Genomic DNA, 17,428 nt, shown 5'->3' with positions numbered 1-17,428 from the left:
TAATTTTATCTAGAAACAGTTGTAATTCATGTTCGGGATGATCCCAGACTGCAAATACGTCGTCGATATATCTTAACCAAATTTTTGATTTTAAATACCTTAAGCTATTAAATCGATCAAAAAAGATCACTAACAAATTACCAACGGAGAAATGGGTAGTCAATTTATCTAACCGTCCACTAACAAAAGATGAATTAAATGTTCTAGCAAGAGGCCATAAATTTGCTATTTCTCCAAAACGTTTCCCGTATTTAGACTTCATACATAATATAGAAAGAAACGTCAGCCAAATGTGATCTACAATGCCAAACCTTCAGAATTAAATATCCCACCATCAGAATTGAAAGCTATTATTTCCTTAAAATGTAATAAAAACGTAATCATTACCAGAGCTGATAAAGGAAATACCACTGTGGTTCTCGATACAAACTCATATGACCGAAAAATGAATTTACTTCTTCGAGATCGTAATGCTTATGCCAAATTGGATTATGATCCTACAAAACGTCAACTCAGAAAATTAAATAAGCTACTTAACGAAACTTTCTCCTTAGATGAAGAAAGAATCAAAAAACTTAAGACATACCATGCAAGACCTCCTAGAATTTATGGCTTACCTAAGCTACACAAAACTAATGTTCCACTTAGACCTGTCGTTGACTGTATCAGCAGTCCAACTTACAAGTTATCAAGATTCTTATCTAATCTTCTCCGTCCTCACATAGGCCACTCAGTCTCTTCAATTAAAATTTCTACCGAGTTTCACACAAAAATTAAAGACATTCAACTATCAAAAACTGACTTGTTAATCAGCTTCGATATTGTCTCCCTCTTCACAAACATTCCCCATAAAGAAACAATAGAATTACTAACTCAAAAATTTCCGTCTGATATAGTTGAATTGTTCAAGTTTGTTATTGCATCAGGTTACTTCACCTGGAAAGGTCAAATTTACAAGCAAGAAGGAACAGCAATGGGATCTTCTTTATCACCAAACCTAGCAAACTTGTTTCTAGAACACCTTGAAGAAGAAAAATATTCACTTTTGAACCCAACCAAAAATTTGGTTAAGATATGTCGACAACATATTTGCAGTCTGGGATCATCCCGAACATGAATTACAACTGTTTCTAGATAAAATTAACCTTCTTCATCATCGCATCAACTTTACGTTAGAAAAAGAATCTCCACAGGGTATCTACTTTTTGGATTTATACATCCAAAGAAAAGAAGACGGTTCCATTGCCACGTCTGTCTTTCACAAGCCTATATTCTCAGGTCGCTACATTCACAATTCTTCCGCTCATCATCCATCTCAGAAATCTGGCATTATTAAATCACTAGTTCCCAGAGCACACAAATTCTGCTCCTCTGAAGAATCTTTAAACTTGGAATTAGAAGTAATCAAAAATACAGCCATCCTAAATGGATATAATCCGAAATCAATTAAAAAAATCATCAGTCACTTCTTCACACATCAAACCAGACAGGAAGAAGTCCATAGGATTCCCATACCTTACGTCGTCAAAGGCATCTCCGAACGTCTTTCTAAAATTATGAAGAAATACAATTTTGCCACTACTTACAAACCTATCAACCAAATTTACAACTTGTTACCTTCTCCTAAGAACAAACTCTCACCTTTGATGTTGCCTTGCGTTTTTGAGATTCCATGCTTATGCAAATCGTCTTACTTTGGACAGACAGGTAGGTCTGTTCAGAAACGCATCTCGGAACATCAAGACCACATTCGTTTCTTTAAACCACAAAAATCTGGCTTCTCTCAACACGGAATTGAAAATCCGAACCATAGGATCCATTGGGAAAAGTCTAAACTTTTCCCAATGGATCCTATGGTTCTGAAGCGATACTACACCACAGACCAAACTTAAACCGTAACGATGTTCTCACTATTCCTAAAGTATGGGAAATTGTCACACAAAATTGTGTTAAATAATTAATTTTTTTTGTAACACGTTACGCACGTTTAATGAGATTCTATTGTAATCGTGCGCCCTAACTGTATGTTATTCCTATTATTGTTTTAAACTACTGTACTGATGATATCCTAAGATACTTAGGATGAAATATTTACAATTAAATAATTTTCACTGTGGTTAATACGTGTGTTTCTTTTGATAACAATATTGACGATATCGTCAGTATGTTATCAATATTGACAATATCGTCAATACTGACGATTGGTGACAATACTGATTTTCGAGTCGATTTCTGCAGAAATCTGCGCATTTCTGTTCCTAGATGGCGTTGCTTTCGGCTGTAGTTTCGTTTCCACTATCACAGTGATTTGCACGCTTGTAGCAGTAATATAGTGATGAGCGATACCGTGATTTTTTAATCACAGTACGAATTGATATTGCAGAATTTCTGCTACGTAATTTACGTGTGAAAATTGCTTTCAAGTTGCGGTGGTGGATTATCCATGTTAGTGGTGGAAAAAGACAGAAAATGTATTTCGGGAGAAGAAAAGATGGCAATTCTGCGACGTGTAGATTGGCAAGCCGGAACACGTGAGCATTTAGCAAAAGATCGTGAACTCTCCGTGTCCTCTTTGAACACGATAGTAAAAAAAAAAAAACAGATCCAGCATTGAACCCAATGCCAAGCAGTCTGGCGCTATGTCAAAAAAAAAAAAAAAAAAAAAAAAAAAAAAAAAAAAAAACGAAAAGCAAAAACAATCAAGAAGTAAAGATTTTTTAAATAGATAAATGTAAGTAATTGTAAATTCATTTGTTTTCAGTTATTAAAGTTTGTAATCTGGTATGTAGACTCACATACTAGCAGTAAGGTCATCTTTTAGCCTTGTTTAAATGTTTTTTACATTTCCTGCTATTTAGCCTTTTTTCCATCAGTCCCCTGAAAAGTGTAAAAAAGGAGTTTTACTGCATATTTCATTGTTAATAAAACCGTTTACTCCCTAACATATATCGTTATAGTTTTCAGTATTGTTTTTTGCGCTATACTATAGAAAGGAATCATAACATCTTTACTCCTGCATGTCAGTGTTCTCCACAACATTCCCATATTGTGCTGAGCTTCCTCACAATTTTAGCAAAATGATCCCGAAATTTCGTATATTTTTCCACAAACTCCCCTTATTTTCTCTACCTCCTCCAAGATAGTCCCACCAATATTATACTCTGCATCCCCTATGTGTTTCTCAAAGGTTAAAACCTTTCACTTTGCTATGTTGAACTGGTAGTCCCATTCCACTGTACCATTCTACCAATCTACTGTCCAACCATTCAGAAAGATTCAAACCCGCTTGCAAGGTTACAACATCCATTGTACTCCTCATAGTTCTTCCCAATTTTACATCGTCTGCAAGCAACTTTCTATCACCATTCAAACCTTTTCTAATATCATTTACATGCAAATTAAACAGCAATGAACCCCAAAACAGACCCTTGGGATGCACCACTAGTGAGTTTCCTCTTCTGGGATGTCTCCCCATACACAACCTGCTGATACCTATCAGTCTCCAATCCAGCTCACAAATCTACTATCCAACCCCATCTATTCTAGTTTAATTACCCACTTTTCATGTGACAATTTATGAAAAGCTTTAGTAAAATCCTAAATATACCACCGTGTATGCTTTCCCTTTGTCCAATGCACCTGTCACCTTGTTATAATGAGCATATAACTAAAACACAATCTTCCTTTAGCATGTATAACAATAATTTTAACACAGACTCAGTACTGAAATAGCTTTTTGTTATACAGTTGTAATCTGTCATTAAATGTCTAACTGATCAATTGGACATGACAAATCAGTTGGAGATCAAATATGATAGTGTTGAATCATGTTGAATTTGCTGGAGCGCCATCTACTGCAAGAGTTTGTATTATTCATTTTAAAGAGAGCACGAACTGAACTCTAAATTAAAAAAAAAAAAAAGAAAAAAACAGATGCTGTATTTTCTCTGTTTTGTATTTTAATTCTATGGTGTCTTAAAATTATATAAAACATTAGTATTGCATTCTTGGCTCTTTTCATGGTGTTTGCATCAGTAGCGAGCCAGTAGTAATTCCATGAAGTATAAACCTTTTTAAGAATGTTAATCCCTCCGAATTTGCGCCAAAGTTCTATATACACTGCACTCAAGAAGCGACATTTGATGCCAGCTTTACTATTCATTCGCCACTCAGTATCTCCCAATAAGCATTTGTAACACGCATGCGTGATTAGTGCATACGACAGCTAGTATTGATCTTCTACGTCATCTTCTGTCAGAAAACGGTGGAGAAATAAAGTTGTGCCTGAAATCTTCTTGGCATCTTCTCCCCGCGTGTTTGTGCGTGTGTATGTGTGTGTGTTGTGACGGTCATTTTCCCCCCATGTCCACCACGAATTAGATCTGGCCTTCTCCAAGTCGACCAGAAGCATGGTGAGTACCTGTGCATATCTGCAAATAGCTATTAAGGTTTTCTTTTTATGTAGCTTACCTACCGGCATCTGTCTTAATCAGATATGTTCCAAATTATCAAAAGATCCTTAGAATCTTGCCCTGATCGTGTACAATTAACGCCAGTATGCAAACATTATCACGAATACTGTAATTATTACACTCACATTCTATTCTTTGCGTTGTATACATTGCTTCATAAATGGAGGCTGAATAATACTTTCTAAGACAAACATAATTAATCGTAGAGGTTGCTAGCGTCATTCTGATTTACTCATCAATCGTTTGCCTTTGATTGCATGCATACAATTAATCATTCAATATTGTGTTTCTTGTATGAATAACAGTCGACTTGTATTATGTTTGATAGAATAGCTCTAATTAACGAATGAAGTATTTTACTTGGGTGAATCTCCGATAAAATAAACGCATCAATCACTCCGTTATAGGACAGAGTCGGATCGGTGTTTTCACGATAATCATAGCACTAAAATGATTAACGAGCAGACTGTTCAACACGATTGATGACATATACATGTATCCTAGCAACGTGTAGATACACAATATAGGTTGCAGCCGAAAGCTAAATTCACTACAAGTTTAGCGAAGCGATTAAAAGCATTTAAATGTAATCTAAACTAATTTAAACATCTACGGCAAGCCTGGACAAGCCGAAATGCTATCGTCACACACTTTAATGTTTTCAGTCATAAAAGATAGCATATCCGAGGAATTTAGTACTGCAGATTAAGAGGGTTATATTCTTTATTCAAAAATTAGGTTTAGGATTACATGAATATTGCGAGAATATGAAATCATTATGGTTAGTTTGGTTAAAATGTTTTGAAGGAATATTAAATAGAAGCATTCATTGGAGTACAGACTTACAGCCATTTTCTCTGTGGACGTATAATATATATCATATAATATATACGTCCACAGACGTATATATTATATGATCTAATTAATTATGTTTTTGTTTAAACCTGATATTTCACTAGCTATCTATATCTTCCCATATCGCAAATTTCATGAATATCCATGCAGCAGATTTTCACAGAAATATAATGGAGAATTAACATTCTTACATATTTAATTAAATAAATTATTTAAAACATGTTATATATACTATCGCGCCTTGTAATACATCAGCAACAGACTTTTAAATGCAGTCCAGTTGAAATGTTATTTTTTGAACGTAGTAATATTGAATGAAGTGATTTTAAAATTCTGATTTATATGGAATTATTAAATGTCTAATACCGGATTATTTATCATTTGAAAACATTTAAACAACAATCCATATTTATTATTATTATTAGTAGTAGTAGTAGTAGTTTGCTTTACATGTCGATATTTTCGGCAATCAAATCTCTTGCCTATTTCGTCATGTTTGCGTTATACTATGTTTACATGGTATAATGTAGACCTGCGCAAAAGCTTAAAATATATGTCATTATCCTAATAACCATAGCAGACGAATTCTGCATTGCAATGGCGTGAATAAAAGATTATTCAGATATCTCTAGCAGACGAATTACATGTGCAGTTTTTTTTAACGAAACAGCAGCTACAGATTTATCGTGTAAGCCCGGATTTTTCTAAATGCGATACAAAGTGTAAGTTTTAACCTTAATAACCGCATTTGAATTTCTTTCATCGTCCGCTATAGTTTGAACTTTTACTTTATATATAGAATCCGAAAACAATAAAAAGCAACTGTTATTGATTTCTATTTTAAAAATGGAGACTGCTACGTGATAGGCATAGCTTGTTTCGATAAAATACCGCAATGTGTAGTTCGTGACAAAGTTTAGTTAGGTTGCAAGCTCCACTCTAATGACACTATCAGTTGATTTGCTTTCGATCAAGTTTAGAACTTGATAAACAAGCGTGATATTATTTCTTTTCTGATTATGTGTAATTTAAATTAAGTGTGTTTACTAAAACAAAATGATAAGCCATAAGAATATGTATTAACGTCCAATGTGGTCGCGAAAACACGAAGTGTTAGGAGAAGAGGCAAGAAGAATACTTTAGGTTCTTCTTTTTTTATTTTTTTTTTCCCGAATCAGAATGCTAACATTGTTACCACAAGTAAACACTACACTTTGACACAATTTATCTTAAGACTTGAATTGTTAGAAGAGAAAATAGGGAACAAAGAAGGTTTACTAAATATAATAGAAAGCACAAGAGACTTTCGCGCGCTCAATTTCCGCTTTTTATAGCGACAAAGTTTAGTTAACCACGTTTCTATACCTTTTCAGTAAAAAAAAAAAAAAAAAACTGAGGGATGTGTGGCGTAAAGGTCGAGCCTATATGAAGAAAAATTGTTGCCTAGATCTAGTGAACTCGAAATTAACATAATAGAAATATAAGCAGAACCAAGAAGAAAGAAAAGTGCACTCACTAAATGAAATGCTTTTTGAAAGTGCTCATTACCCATTATATTATAAACTTAGTGCACTGAGAAGCGTTCATATAAAAAAGTTTAATTAATTTCAATCATCACTGACACACTCATGAAAAAAAGTGTGCGTGTGTGTGTGTGTAGGTGTGTGAAAAATCTGATTCTTCGGGAAGGAAAAAATCTCTCCCAACTCCGTATGAGCCTTATCCAATTTCATCAGATGAAATTCGATACTGAAAGACTAATTTAGCAATTGAAATATATGTTTATTGTTCCTTGCCGTAATGTCAAAGTCCTTAAGAAAGTACTCTTCGTTAAATAATCAAGAGCATTGATCGTATTAAGAATATTATGTATAAAAAAAGTGTTAATAAAATAAAAAATGCTTTCTTAACTTAGCCTTTAAACGATACCCTTTGGTTAGTAAGATTCTCAAGTTCCAATCCTGTTTCAAATTAGAATTAGAATTTTTAATAACGACTTTTCAGCTGAAGGTGAGTTAGCCGGTCTCATACGGAGACTATAGCGATTTTGCCTCCCGGGATAACTCAGTTTTTCATCCTGCAATATAGAATAAACAAACTATCCAGAGGACATACGCCATTAACAGCCATAGCATAATATGCAGATAGGGGTTAACCGCCATATCACATCATTAATTAGATTTCTATGAAGCCAGCTTACTTGGCGGTGATAATCTACTGGATTTAACATGTAAGCCAAAATGTTTGTTCTAACTATCAATCGATTTACAGAAGTTAGAACAGAAGTGGAAAGATAATAGAAGTTCTCTTTCCACCCCTTAGTGGTCACTGGCAATTTAATTCCTGGCTACACACGATTCTGAAAACCTGAAATTGCAAAACTATAAAGAGCTGCACGCAGCTATCTTATGTCCCTAAAACCTAACTAGTATATAATTCTGCACTGCGAAGTGCAAGTTGCAAGGTTGTTTTTTCTGAGTTGAGGAGTTAAAAGTCATTTTTCCATATTACACAAATATTATGCAGTACTGTATAATATTGTACGAGTGAGTGGAATAATTTGCCCTTAGGGGTAGTGAGTGCATCTAGTGTGAATGAATTTAAGGGAAGGTATGATAGCTGGGTTGGGTAATTTACAGCCTCCCTCGATGAGTCCTTGACTCCCTGGAGGTCTCAGATAATAATAATAACAATAATAAAAATAATAATAATAATAACTCTGGAAAATTTTGAACACGGTTTTTATATCTAATATGTCCGCTCGCAGCTTTCCTTAACATAAATTAAGGTTTGGTTCTGTTCGCTAACGCTTGCCAGCAGTTGTCATTCTTCATCTTATTGTCTTACTTACTCAGCTACCTTCCTACTTTCGCTTAATTTTGAAAGAAAATATACGATAGTTTACGGCTAATTCATGGCCTTTTTTTATTCTCGGAGGCGATTTACATGTTTGTCCTCGTATAATTCTATAAGATACTATCAGTAGAAAATGTATGTTGATTTACTGTTTCGCCAATAGATGGTTTCGGTTTTTGACCGAACTTATCTAATTTTTTAGAATTACTATTACTGTCCTTACGTGACACCTCCAAGAAGTTCAAGGACTCATCATGGGAGGGTACTCTACTCCACACATCTCACGTCTCCTCAACTTAATCCTACGACTACACACAGCGCTATCTACCGCCTAACATCAACAACAGAATTTTTGCCTGTAAATTGTGAGTATTTCCATGATCAGTTTGTCTGTATGAGGGATTAAAAATTCGAATTTTCCAGGAGAAAAATACCCTGCTACTTCCACATGAGATTGGCTAACTCACCTTCAATTGAAAAAGCCAACATAAAAATTTCTCTCGTCATGACGAGAATGGAACTCAAGTCTTTTCCAATCGAAGGGCACAATCTACCGTTGTTCTTCCAACTGCGCTACGGAGGGACTAAATTATTATTATTACGTGACGCCTCCAAAGACTCATCGCGGTAGAATACTCTACTCCACTACACCCAGCTCATCGTCTCCCTGCTCTAACTACACAAAACAATACTACCCCCACCAATACACAACGCCATTTACCACCAACAGCAACAGTATTTTTTGTCTGTAAGTTACTTGTGTTCTCTTGGCCGACTTGCCTGTATGAGGGATGAAAACCCCCATTTTCTGGGAGTAAAAACTCTGCTACCTCGTATGCGATCAACTAAATCCCTTTTAATTGAAAAAGCTCAGTCATAAGATAGAATAAAGCCAGGCTGATTTACAAATCTCGGTTTAAATCGATGAGACTGTTCCTGGAAGCAGCGCAAGTTCTACAGGACCCGTTAACTTTAGCAGAATGGACGGTATGATTTTAAATAGATTTTGGGGCACTGCCCTGTCTACCCATCAACATCAACTACAGTAATCACCAGGAGCGCCACTGTCGCCCTACATGCACATGACTGCCCTTGTTATCTAGATCGTTTTAGTCAGTGTCTTCACTGTGTGTGTGCGTGCGTGCGTGCGTGCGTGCGTGCGTGTGTGTGTGTGTGTGTGTGTGTGTGTGTGTGTGTGTGTGTGTGTGTGTGTGTGTGTGTGTGTGTGTGTGTGTGTGTGTGTGTGTGTGTGTGTGTGTGTGTGTGTGTGTGTGTGTGTGTGTGTGTGTGTGTGTGTGTGTGTGTTGCTAAACTGCCTCTGATAATTCTAAATTAAGATAGCGAAACGTCGGCTGTAAATAATTAATTTTAGCTACTAAATTATTTATTTGCATTCCAATGTCTAAGTAGTTTTCTGCTTTTCAGAAATTTCGTCATGAATAAGGTTTAAACATGAAAAATGAAAAAGCTCAAATAAGATTTACCACTGATGCAACTTAAAGTTATATTTGTACTGTGACTATGCACTTGACAATAGGTAGATGTGTTTCCAACAGTGCAGGTATTATGATGGATGGTTCATTGGAAAGCTGAGGTTTGATTGGCTGTTGCCAGGTTACGCTCGTCGTTGAAGATGGTTTTCGTGTTTAGAATTATTTCCTATTTAAGTTTTTCTCACGCATGCCCATCCATCAATCGAGAGTGAAAAAAAAAAGTTACATTGTTTCTTGGAAAAAGGGTTCAAGCATGTTTTTATCAAAAGAGCTGTAATGTGCGTAATGAGAAAACAGAGTAGCTAAACGATTTCACCAACTCCATTACAACACTCTTTGTCATTATGTTGGCGAGTACAATTAACCGATCATATTGTGAGCTTACTGCGCAATCTGCCAGTATGGAATACAAAGCTGAACACTTGAGAGCAACGTATTTATTCGCGTCATAAGAGGTGTAAATATCCTTAATGGAGAAATATATATCTAAGAGAGAAAGGGCTCACTCTTAAAAACTCTGAAGGTAGTATTTGTAAATTTTCCTTTCAAAAACAGTAACAAAATATTCCCGTTCACATCCACTTAGTTGAGTAAATCACGCACTGTAATAAACATAGCCTAACATGTCATTATATTCAAGACACGCCTCTGAAACAAAATCATACTTTAATGCACAAATTATGTGCATTAAATAAATTAACATGTGCACTCATCGTTTTTCATCTTTATTCCTCTTCCTAATTAACACAAAATGCGCAAACAAAACAAAATGTTCACAGTGCAAGTAGCTAAAATTAGTCACAACAATAATAATTTCTTTCATCTTAAAGAAGATGAAAGAAAATATACGGGCTTCATGGAAAAGGATTAGTTTATGAACATGAATTTGACTTAAGCGATGTAGTTATGAGAAAACTGTCCCTCATAGTTCTTTATCTTTTTTTTTTTTTTTTTGAACTGTAAAATGTTTTGTTTTTGTTGTTTATCTTTGCATGTCATAAAATCGTATTCTTTCTAGGGCAAAAGCCTCATCTTGGAATAAACAGTATAATATATTCTGCTTAAAACCCTACAGAAAATGCTAATGTACAGACACTTCGGCGGTCATATAATAGTTGGATGTTATGACTGAGTCGTAAGCATCCTGAACATCAAGATTGCAGAGCTAATATTATAATTTTGCATGCCGGTTTTGTTTTGTGTTTAAGATAAAACTTGATATAATCATGAACGACCTCAAAAGGAGTGTATAATAAAATGCTTTCGTTTGCACGAGACCGGATATGACGTAAGCGATAAGATGAGCTCTACTTTAAGATAGCCATCATTCATTTTGTTTTGGGGTCAAACTTGAGCCACAAACATTTCTTGAATCTAATTATTAAAAAAAAAATATTTAGCATACTGCGCACTCCAAGGACTATTTTTTTAAATCCAAGAGTACATAGTTTTCGATGCTAAAAGTAGAAACTTTTTAAATTAAACTTCACCTTGGATATTTTTATAAAAAAGCCTAGACTTGGAAATTCATCACAGTGGGTTAAATCGTTTAATTAAAGCAATGCGCATCTATTGATGTGATTACGAAACAGAAAAGACAAAAATAATCTTAAACATTATTCTTACTGCTCATATATTAGAGATTCATCGTTGATACGATTTTCCGTGATTATTCTGCTATTTTTCAGACTTATAATCATACTAGACTACAATAAATAGTACTCAGTAATGAAGGTTATAACGGCAGCAATATATCTGTCATGCTGTGAAAATTCACACATTTTCAAACTATACTCATATTGTTAATTTTGCATTTAGTATCTAATCCTGTAGCCTCCTCTCTTTGAGAGGGTTGCAACTAATTACTAGGGAGATATGAAGCAAGGTGGTTTCCCGTTGCCTTCCTTGCCATAAGTATTTATGACTGTAGCCGCGTGTGTTCACCCGGCCGGTTTGCCTATTCTGAGGTACGAAAAACCCAAGTTTCCGGGTGAAAAACCCTTCACCTCCGTATGAGGTCGGCTAACTCGCTTTTAGTCGAAAGAGACCAGATAAAAGTTCCTCACGTCATGAATGGGAATCGAGCCCAGGTCTTTCCGACCAAAAGGCTTCGTCTATACCGAATCAGCTACGGAGGCTCGCATTTAGTACATTGCACTAATTTATGACTCATATGGCTATTGTATCTATTTCGAAATAGCACTGTTGGTCAATGAAGTCATTCATTGACCAACAGTGAATTTTTTGTCATTTATAACATGCCATTTTGTTTCCTTTTGAATAGTTTCCGCAATGAAATTTGTCTTCTAAAAATCGAGACGTAAGAGGAAGAATTCAACATAACATATTCATAATAACATCGCGCGCTTTCAGTTGAATTGTGGTTCTCTTTGTTGTGTTTCACTCTAATCGTATTGACAATGGCTATGAAACTTAGCCGAAAATTTTACAAATAAAGACATTTAAATTAGCATAAGTAATTCCATTATTAATATGTTACGATGAGATGAGTCTTATCTAACTGTAAAACTAAAATGGTTGTACAAGCTTTGAATTATTTGCCTAATTCTGTCCCTGCAAATAGCGTGTTGAAAACAAAATGCATATGTATACCAAGACTGGTTTATCTGTTTTTCCTTCGAAAAAAAATTCAAAAGTCTCTGTTGAAGGGAACTTTTCCAAGTGTAACTAAAACATGAAGTTTAAAACTAATTGAGCAAGATGAAAATTTGTTATATAGCTCACAAAAGAAGAAAAATATGTCTCCTCCGAATGACTCTTTTTCTTTGTGTGTATGTGTGCGTGTGTGCGTGATCAACGCAACTATACATGAAACTGTCACCAAGTAAACACAGTTGCATGGCTACTGGATATTAATGTCTCCCTTAGGAACTCGCTGTTTTTTTCCCTTTCGTTACTTTCACAGAAAAATCAATAAATCCATCGTTTGGTTCCACTGCTCTACCAGTTTCCTAGATCACCAGTGCGTTCAGCCGTCCATTGTAAACAAGGTCCCTTTCATGCAGTTGTCGCCAGCTTCCCCCCTTTCCCTCCCCCATTTCGTGGTTCGATTGTCGTAAGAGTGATGAGGCAAGCCTAAGTGAAGCAGTCATCAGGATTAGGTAGTGACACATAGAGAATTACTCCTGCCAACAGTTCTTCAACAATTTCGTCTGTGACTTAAGCAGCGTAGACATACAATATCGAAGCAAAATCTTAAATTACTGTATCTCCTTTCAGAAGGGAGTAGCAAGTTTTGCAGACGGCTCCCTCTAAAACCTGTCTCAACCGAAAGATGCTGTCACCGCTAGTATAAATTCTCCAGTAGGACTCAAGAATAATTTACATTGAAATTGACATCTAAGCTTAACAAGTGACGTCATTGGTCAGACATTATGTGTTTTATGTAATCATAAACCAATCACGAAAACAAGAACTGCATGACACGTTTAGCACCTTTTAAGATGAAGAGAACCCTCCATAAAGTAATATAGTCTTTTCCGTTCTTCCCTCAAAAAAACGCTTGAGGTACAACAGATGATACGTTAAAATAGCCTAAAATTATTATATTAAGTAAGAACGCCAGAAAGAACTGGGAACCATCTTATCACTACTCAATTTGTTTTCTTCAGTTCCCGTCACTCATCTAAAAATGATTGCTGCCAAGTCGTATAACTTCAGATTATAGATATTTTTTATGATCTAACATAATTTTTCGTGTTACTTTTGAAGCAGTTTTTGAGAATGGAAGATTGTCAATGTTTTCTTGCTTGAACAGAACGTGAATTTTGCTGATAATTTTATGGTTAGTGTTTCTTTTGAGATGCATCGCAAACTGTGTGACACCCATTATATTCGCGTACACATTTTATTTCTCTGCTCTGGTTTTATTGAAATTTGGTATTTCGAATCTTAATGAAATTTTGCCAGATTTTGAAATCGCAACATGTTACCTGCACCGGACATGCTACGCTTACATACTACAATACATAAACGACAATCTTGCTAGCTAGAGGCCTAAAGGCTTGAAAACGTAACTTTAAAAAATAGCAGAGTTCCTGGATTATCTAACCTTTAAACCACTCATGGCAATAATGAATTATAGGCTAACATAATTATAATAATCCGCAGAACTTGAAGATTTGAAGATCCGTAAAGCTCATGACCTGCCAGATTGGGTTTCATAATCATAACTTTAGGATAAGATAGATAGTCATGCCTAGATACTGCATATATTCTTGTGTGTGAATTGAATGTGTTCGCAGAAGTTTCAAGAGTAGTTTCTTAAGCGGAGCCAATTTTCTAAATAATCCCTGTAACCCTTCCCTACTTTACATCGTAAATGGTAATTTTTGCTTAGTCCAGTCCTTGAACAGCCTATGTCCATCCCTGGTGAAGAAAAATTTCACCTTAATCAAAAACGTGATTTGCCTTCCCCTGTAGATGTATGTTCACTGCATTACTTATGTGCTATCCGGGAACATTATGAATACAAATATCATAAGCATTAATTGTAACGTGTGCATAACATACGGTATAATGCTTTGGTATACACACCACTGTCGTTTTACCTAAGAACCATTTATTAATTACTGACTACTGGAGGATCTGAAAGCGTAATGTTTTGGTGAAAACATTGGATTCGAATCCCATGTAGGATACGATGAACATTTATAAAGTAGAGAACCAATTAACACACCTCACGTAATCATAAACAGTCAATATTAAGATATAATAACGCACGCCTGAGATAAATGAGGCTAATAAAGGCGGAACTATAAGTGTTCTCTTGCGAATTTTCTACTGCAGGATTAATAAATAAAACCATCAATGTCTAAAATTAATTTATTGCTGCTCTAAAGACATAAGTTACATCTAACCCTAAATAAAGAAATTCTTTTACCAAAAGTAACAAACTAATAACTGACAGAGCATAAAACAAGTCACGTGAAACAAACATTAGAACTTCAGTTTTTAAAAAGACAAGTTTTAAATACTTCATCAGGGAATGATTTCTTAATGATATGGTAAATCCTCACTATTCTTGGAAGATATTATCATTGTTCAAGTGACAATCTTTTGTGCTTTTTTTCCCTGTCAGCCAACAGTCGCTATGTATTTGACATGCAAATCTCAATGTTACGCAATAATTGCGACATTTCCTGTACTCAGAAAGTCACGAAGCGTTTCTGCGCAGAAGTGGATCGCAATGCTTATTAATGTCTCTCGTTAAAGTGCTGTTTGCAGTAGGCCTTTTTTATACTCACATCCTGCCGTCTTATTTTAAGAAATAAATGAAATGATTCACTTCATGTTGTGAAATGTGATATTTGAATGTCGTTTCCATCCTTTTTTTACAATGAACTTGAAACCTAATTTTTTAAAGTTATTTATAACAGTGAAATTTTGCTTAATTTTTTATTATTATTTAGAACACGTTTATAAAAAAAGTACGCTTTGATTTAACACTACCGATTGTCTTTTGAAACAAAAATATATTTTTGCATATTTTTTCAAAGATATTTTTAAAGATTTTTTCAGACTCAATGTTCAAAAAAAGTAGAGCATTATCCATGGACAAGAATATCAATAAGCCATTTCGTATGGTCCCTTTTTATAGCACAATCAATCATCATATTATCTCGCTATGGCGACGGACGGACTAGTTTGTGTCTCAGCTTGGACATGTTTAGTTTTAGTTTGATGAGATATCTACTCACTATTTCATCTTTTCAGAATCCAACTGAAACGTCTATAAGTTTTCAAAGATAGGTTGAAAGTGCTGACTGAATCAGCATCACTTATTTGGTCCCCCCCCGAGGAAGTCTGATAGCTGCTCGTATAACTAATCTAATTATAACGATTTCTCACAGCATTTCTTTCAAAGGAAAGATACGAGAACAGAAAAGTGTTAAATTTGCTGTGAATAATTCGTTTGTTTTAAGTAGATAGTGTTGCATAAACTTTTCTCGGCATCATAAGAACTAACATTTCTCAGTACCAGAAATGTTAGTTCTCATAAGCCTTCCAAAACCTTAACAGGAACACTTTTAACATTAAATTAAATTATTAATTAATAACGTACATGCAAAAACATGAAACTCTCTCGCTATCTGTTTTGTTGGAAGATATCATGCCTTCTCCTGCTTATATAAATAGATAAATATAACTAAAATACCGCCTGGCAAAAAAGTAAGGAAAAGAAAACAAAATTCATTAATGTGTATGTCCAAATGATGTGAGGCTGGCGAGTATAACTGAGCAGGTGAGTTAATATTCGCAATGTGTGAAGTACTAGATTGGGGATGAGAAGACACCTCGACAATTCTGCACATAAAACGGTACATCAGATTTTCCCGTTTTAATAGAAAATGAATTTTTTCTTTTATTGTTACTAAAGATTTCGAAGAGAAAATTTTGTCTAAATACATTTAGTCGATGGAAAGGTTTTATATGCACACACATTGCTCAGAAAAATAATGTTAATAAGTGCTATTCATGCTTGTAGAATTCACTTAATCATTTGCGGCATTCTGTAATGGGAAATACATGAGAATAGCTTAGCCTGGAGATTAAAAAAAACTGATATAAGGAAATGCAGGCAAAGCTTCAAACATTAAAAGTTTAGGACTTTTTTATTTATAGGTGTTGCCATTCTCTTCTCAGTGAAACACGTATGTAGTCGGTAATTGAATTGATCTAATTTTTCAGATCCATTTAACTCTTTATATAACAGGGCCATCAAAATGTTCATAGATTTTTTTTTCGGAACAAAACTTTGCAGAAACATTTTGAAAACCTTCTCAAATGGCACCCTTCGCAACCACCTTCATTCCCTCCATTCAAGACAGAAACCGCATAGCGCAATTTTGCATGGTTTTAAACTTCTGCTTTGCTACAAAATGCCATACACACACACACACTCTAAGTGGCCAATACATTAGGTACACCTACGTAATAGCAAGTAGTAAACCCATTTAGTTCTGAGAACACTCTCGACTTGATCCGAATTTATTTCTGGAACAGCATTATTTCATCATCGACTTATGATGAATTGGATTGAGACCCAATGGTTGAGCAAGCCAGTGCACCATTCCCTAACGATGATCAAAATACTGATGTCAACCAGATAAACAAGTACCCTGGATACTTCCGACAGGATAATGCGCTACGTATTTTAGTGTTTCATGTCAAATAAAGAGACCTTTTATAGTAATAAAGTTTCTAGTGTCGGTTCTTGAACCTTCTGTACCCGTGGCTGTTCGTTTTTAGATGGGTGGGTGGAACTCTACTCCATTTGTGACAGGTTTTGATGAGTTGTGCATTCCTTTATGCTCAAGGCGACTTGTGTTGAGCTGCTGTTTGCAATTATGGATCGTTCTGTTAGACTGTATGTTTCTTGGAACTCTGCGTGCGCGTCTCGCATCAGCAACCTGTCTCCGGCTACTACTGTGCATTAATAGCCCAATTTCCTCGATACTTGCATCTACATGCTTGGCGTCTTCTTTCATAGCATTAAAAGTCACTTAGATAGCTTTGTCGATCCATTATCGTGTTGAATTCCTCAACACACACACACATACATTATTATCTCGATCAATAGCACAATGTAGATCGCAAACATTAGCAAACGATACAGATATCAGTTCAATATACTGTTTTAGAATACATTATTTTAATACGAATTTTAAAATATGTATTATTTTAATACACATTTATTTAAGTTTTTTTACATGTTTTCAAATTAATGTT

The 17,428-nt window shown here is 35.1% G+C and overlaps 1 protein-coding gene across 2 annotated transcripts in view; it reads left to right on the top strand.

The window, feature by feature from the left end:
* The first annotated feature begins 4,339 nt into the window (after positions 1 to 4,339).
* Positions 4,340 to 17,428, top strand: part of LOC150093180 (uncharacterized) — a 95,649-nt gene continuing 82,560 nt past the window's right edge. For both annotated transcript variants that reach the window (XM_090413908.1, XM_090413907.1), the window contains exon 1: positions 4,340 to 4,412. In XM_090413908.1, coding sequence (XP_090270034.1) covers positions 4,410 to 4,412 — 3 coding nt within the window. In that variant the 5' untranslated portion in view covers positions 4,340 to 4,409. The remainder of the gene's footprint in view (positions 4,413 to 17,428) is intronic.

This window comes from Typopeltis vanoorti, chromosome 24 (assembly GCF_054136105.1).
Source record: "Typopeltis vanoorti isolate ZY-2024b chromosome 24, IOZ_Tvanoo_1.0, whole genome shotgun sequence".
Classification (NCBI taxonomy): Eukaryota; Metazoa; Arthropoda; class Arachnida; order Uropygi; family Thelyphonidae; genus Typopeltis; species Typopeltis vanoorti.
The sequence above is the reverse complement of the archived record's forward strand: the minus strand, read 5'-3'. Positions and strand labels throughout refer to the sequence as shown.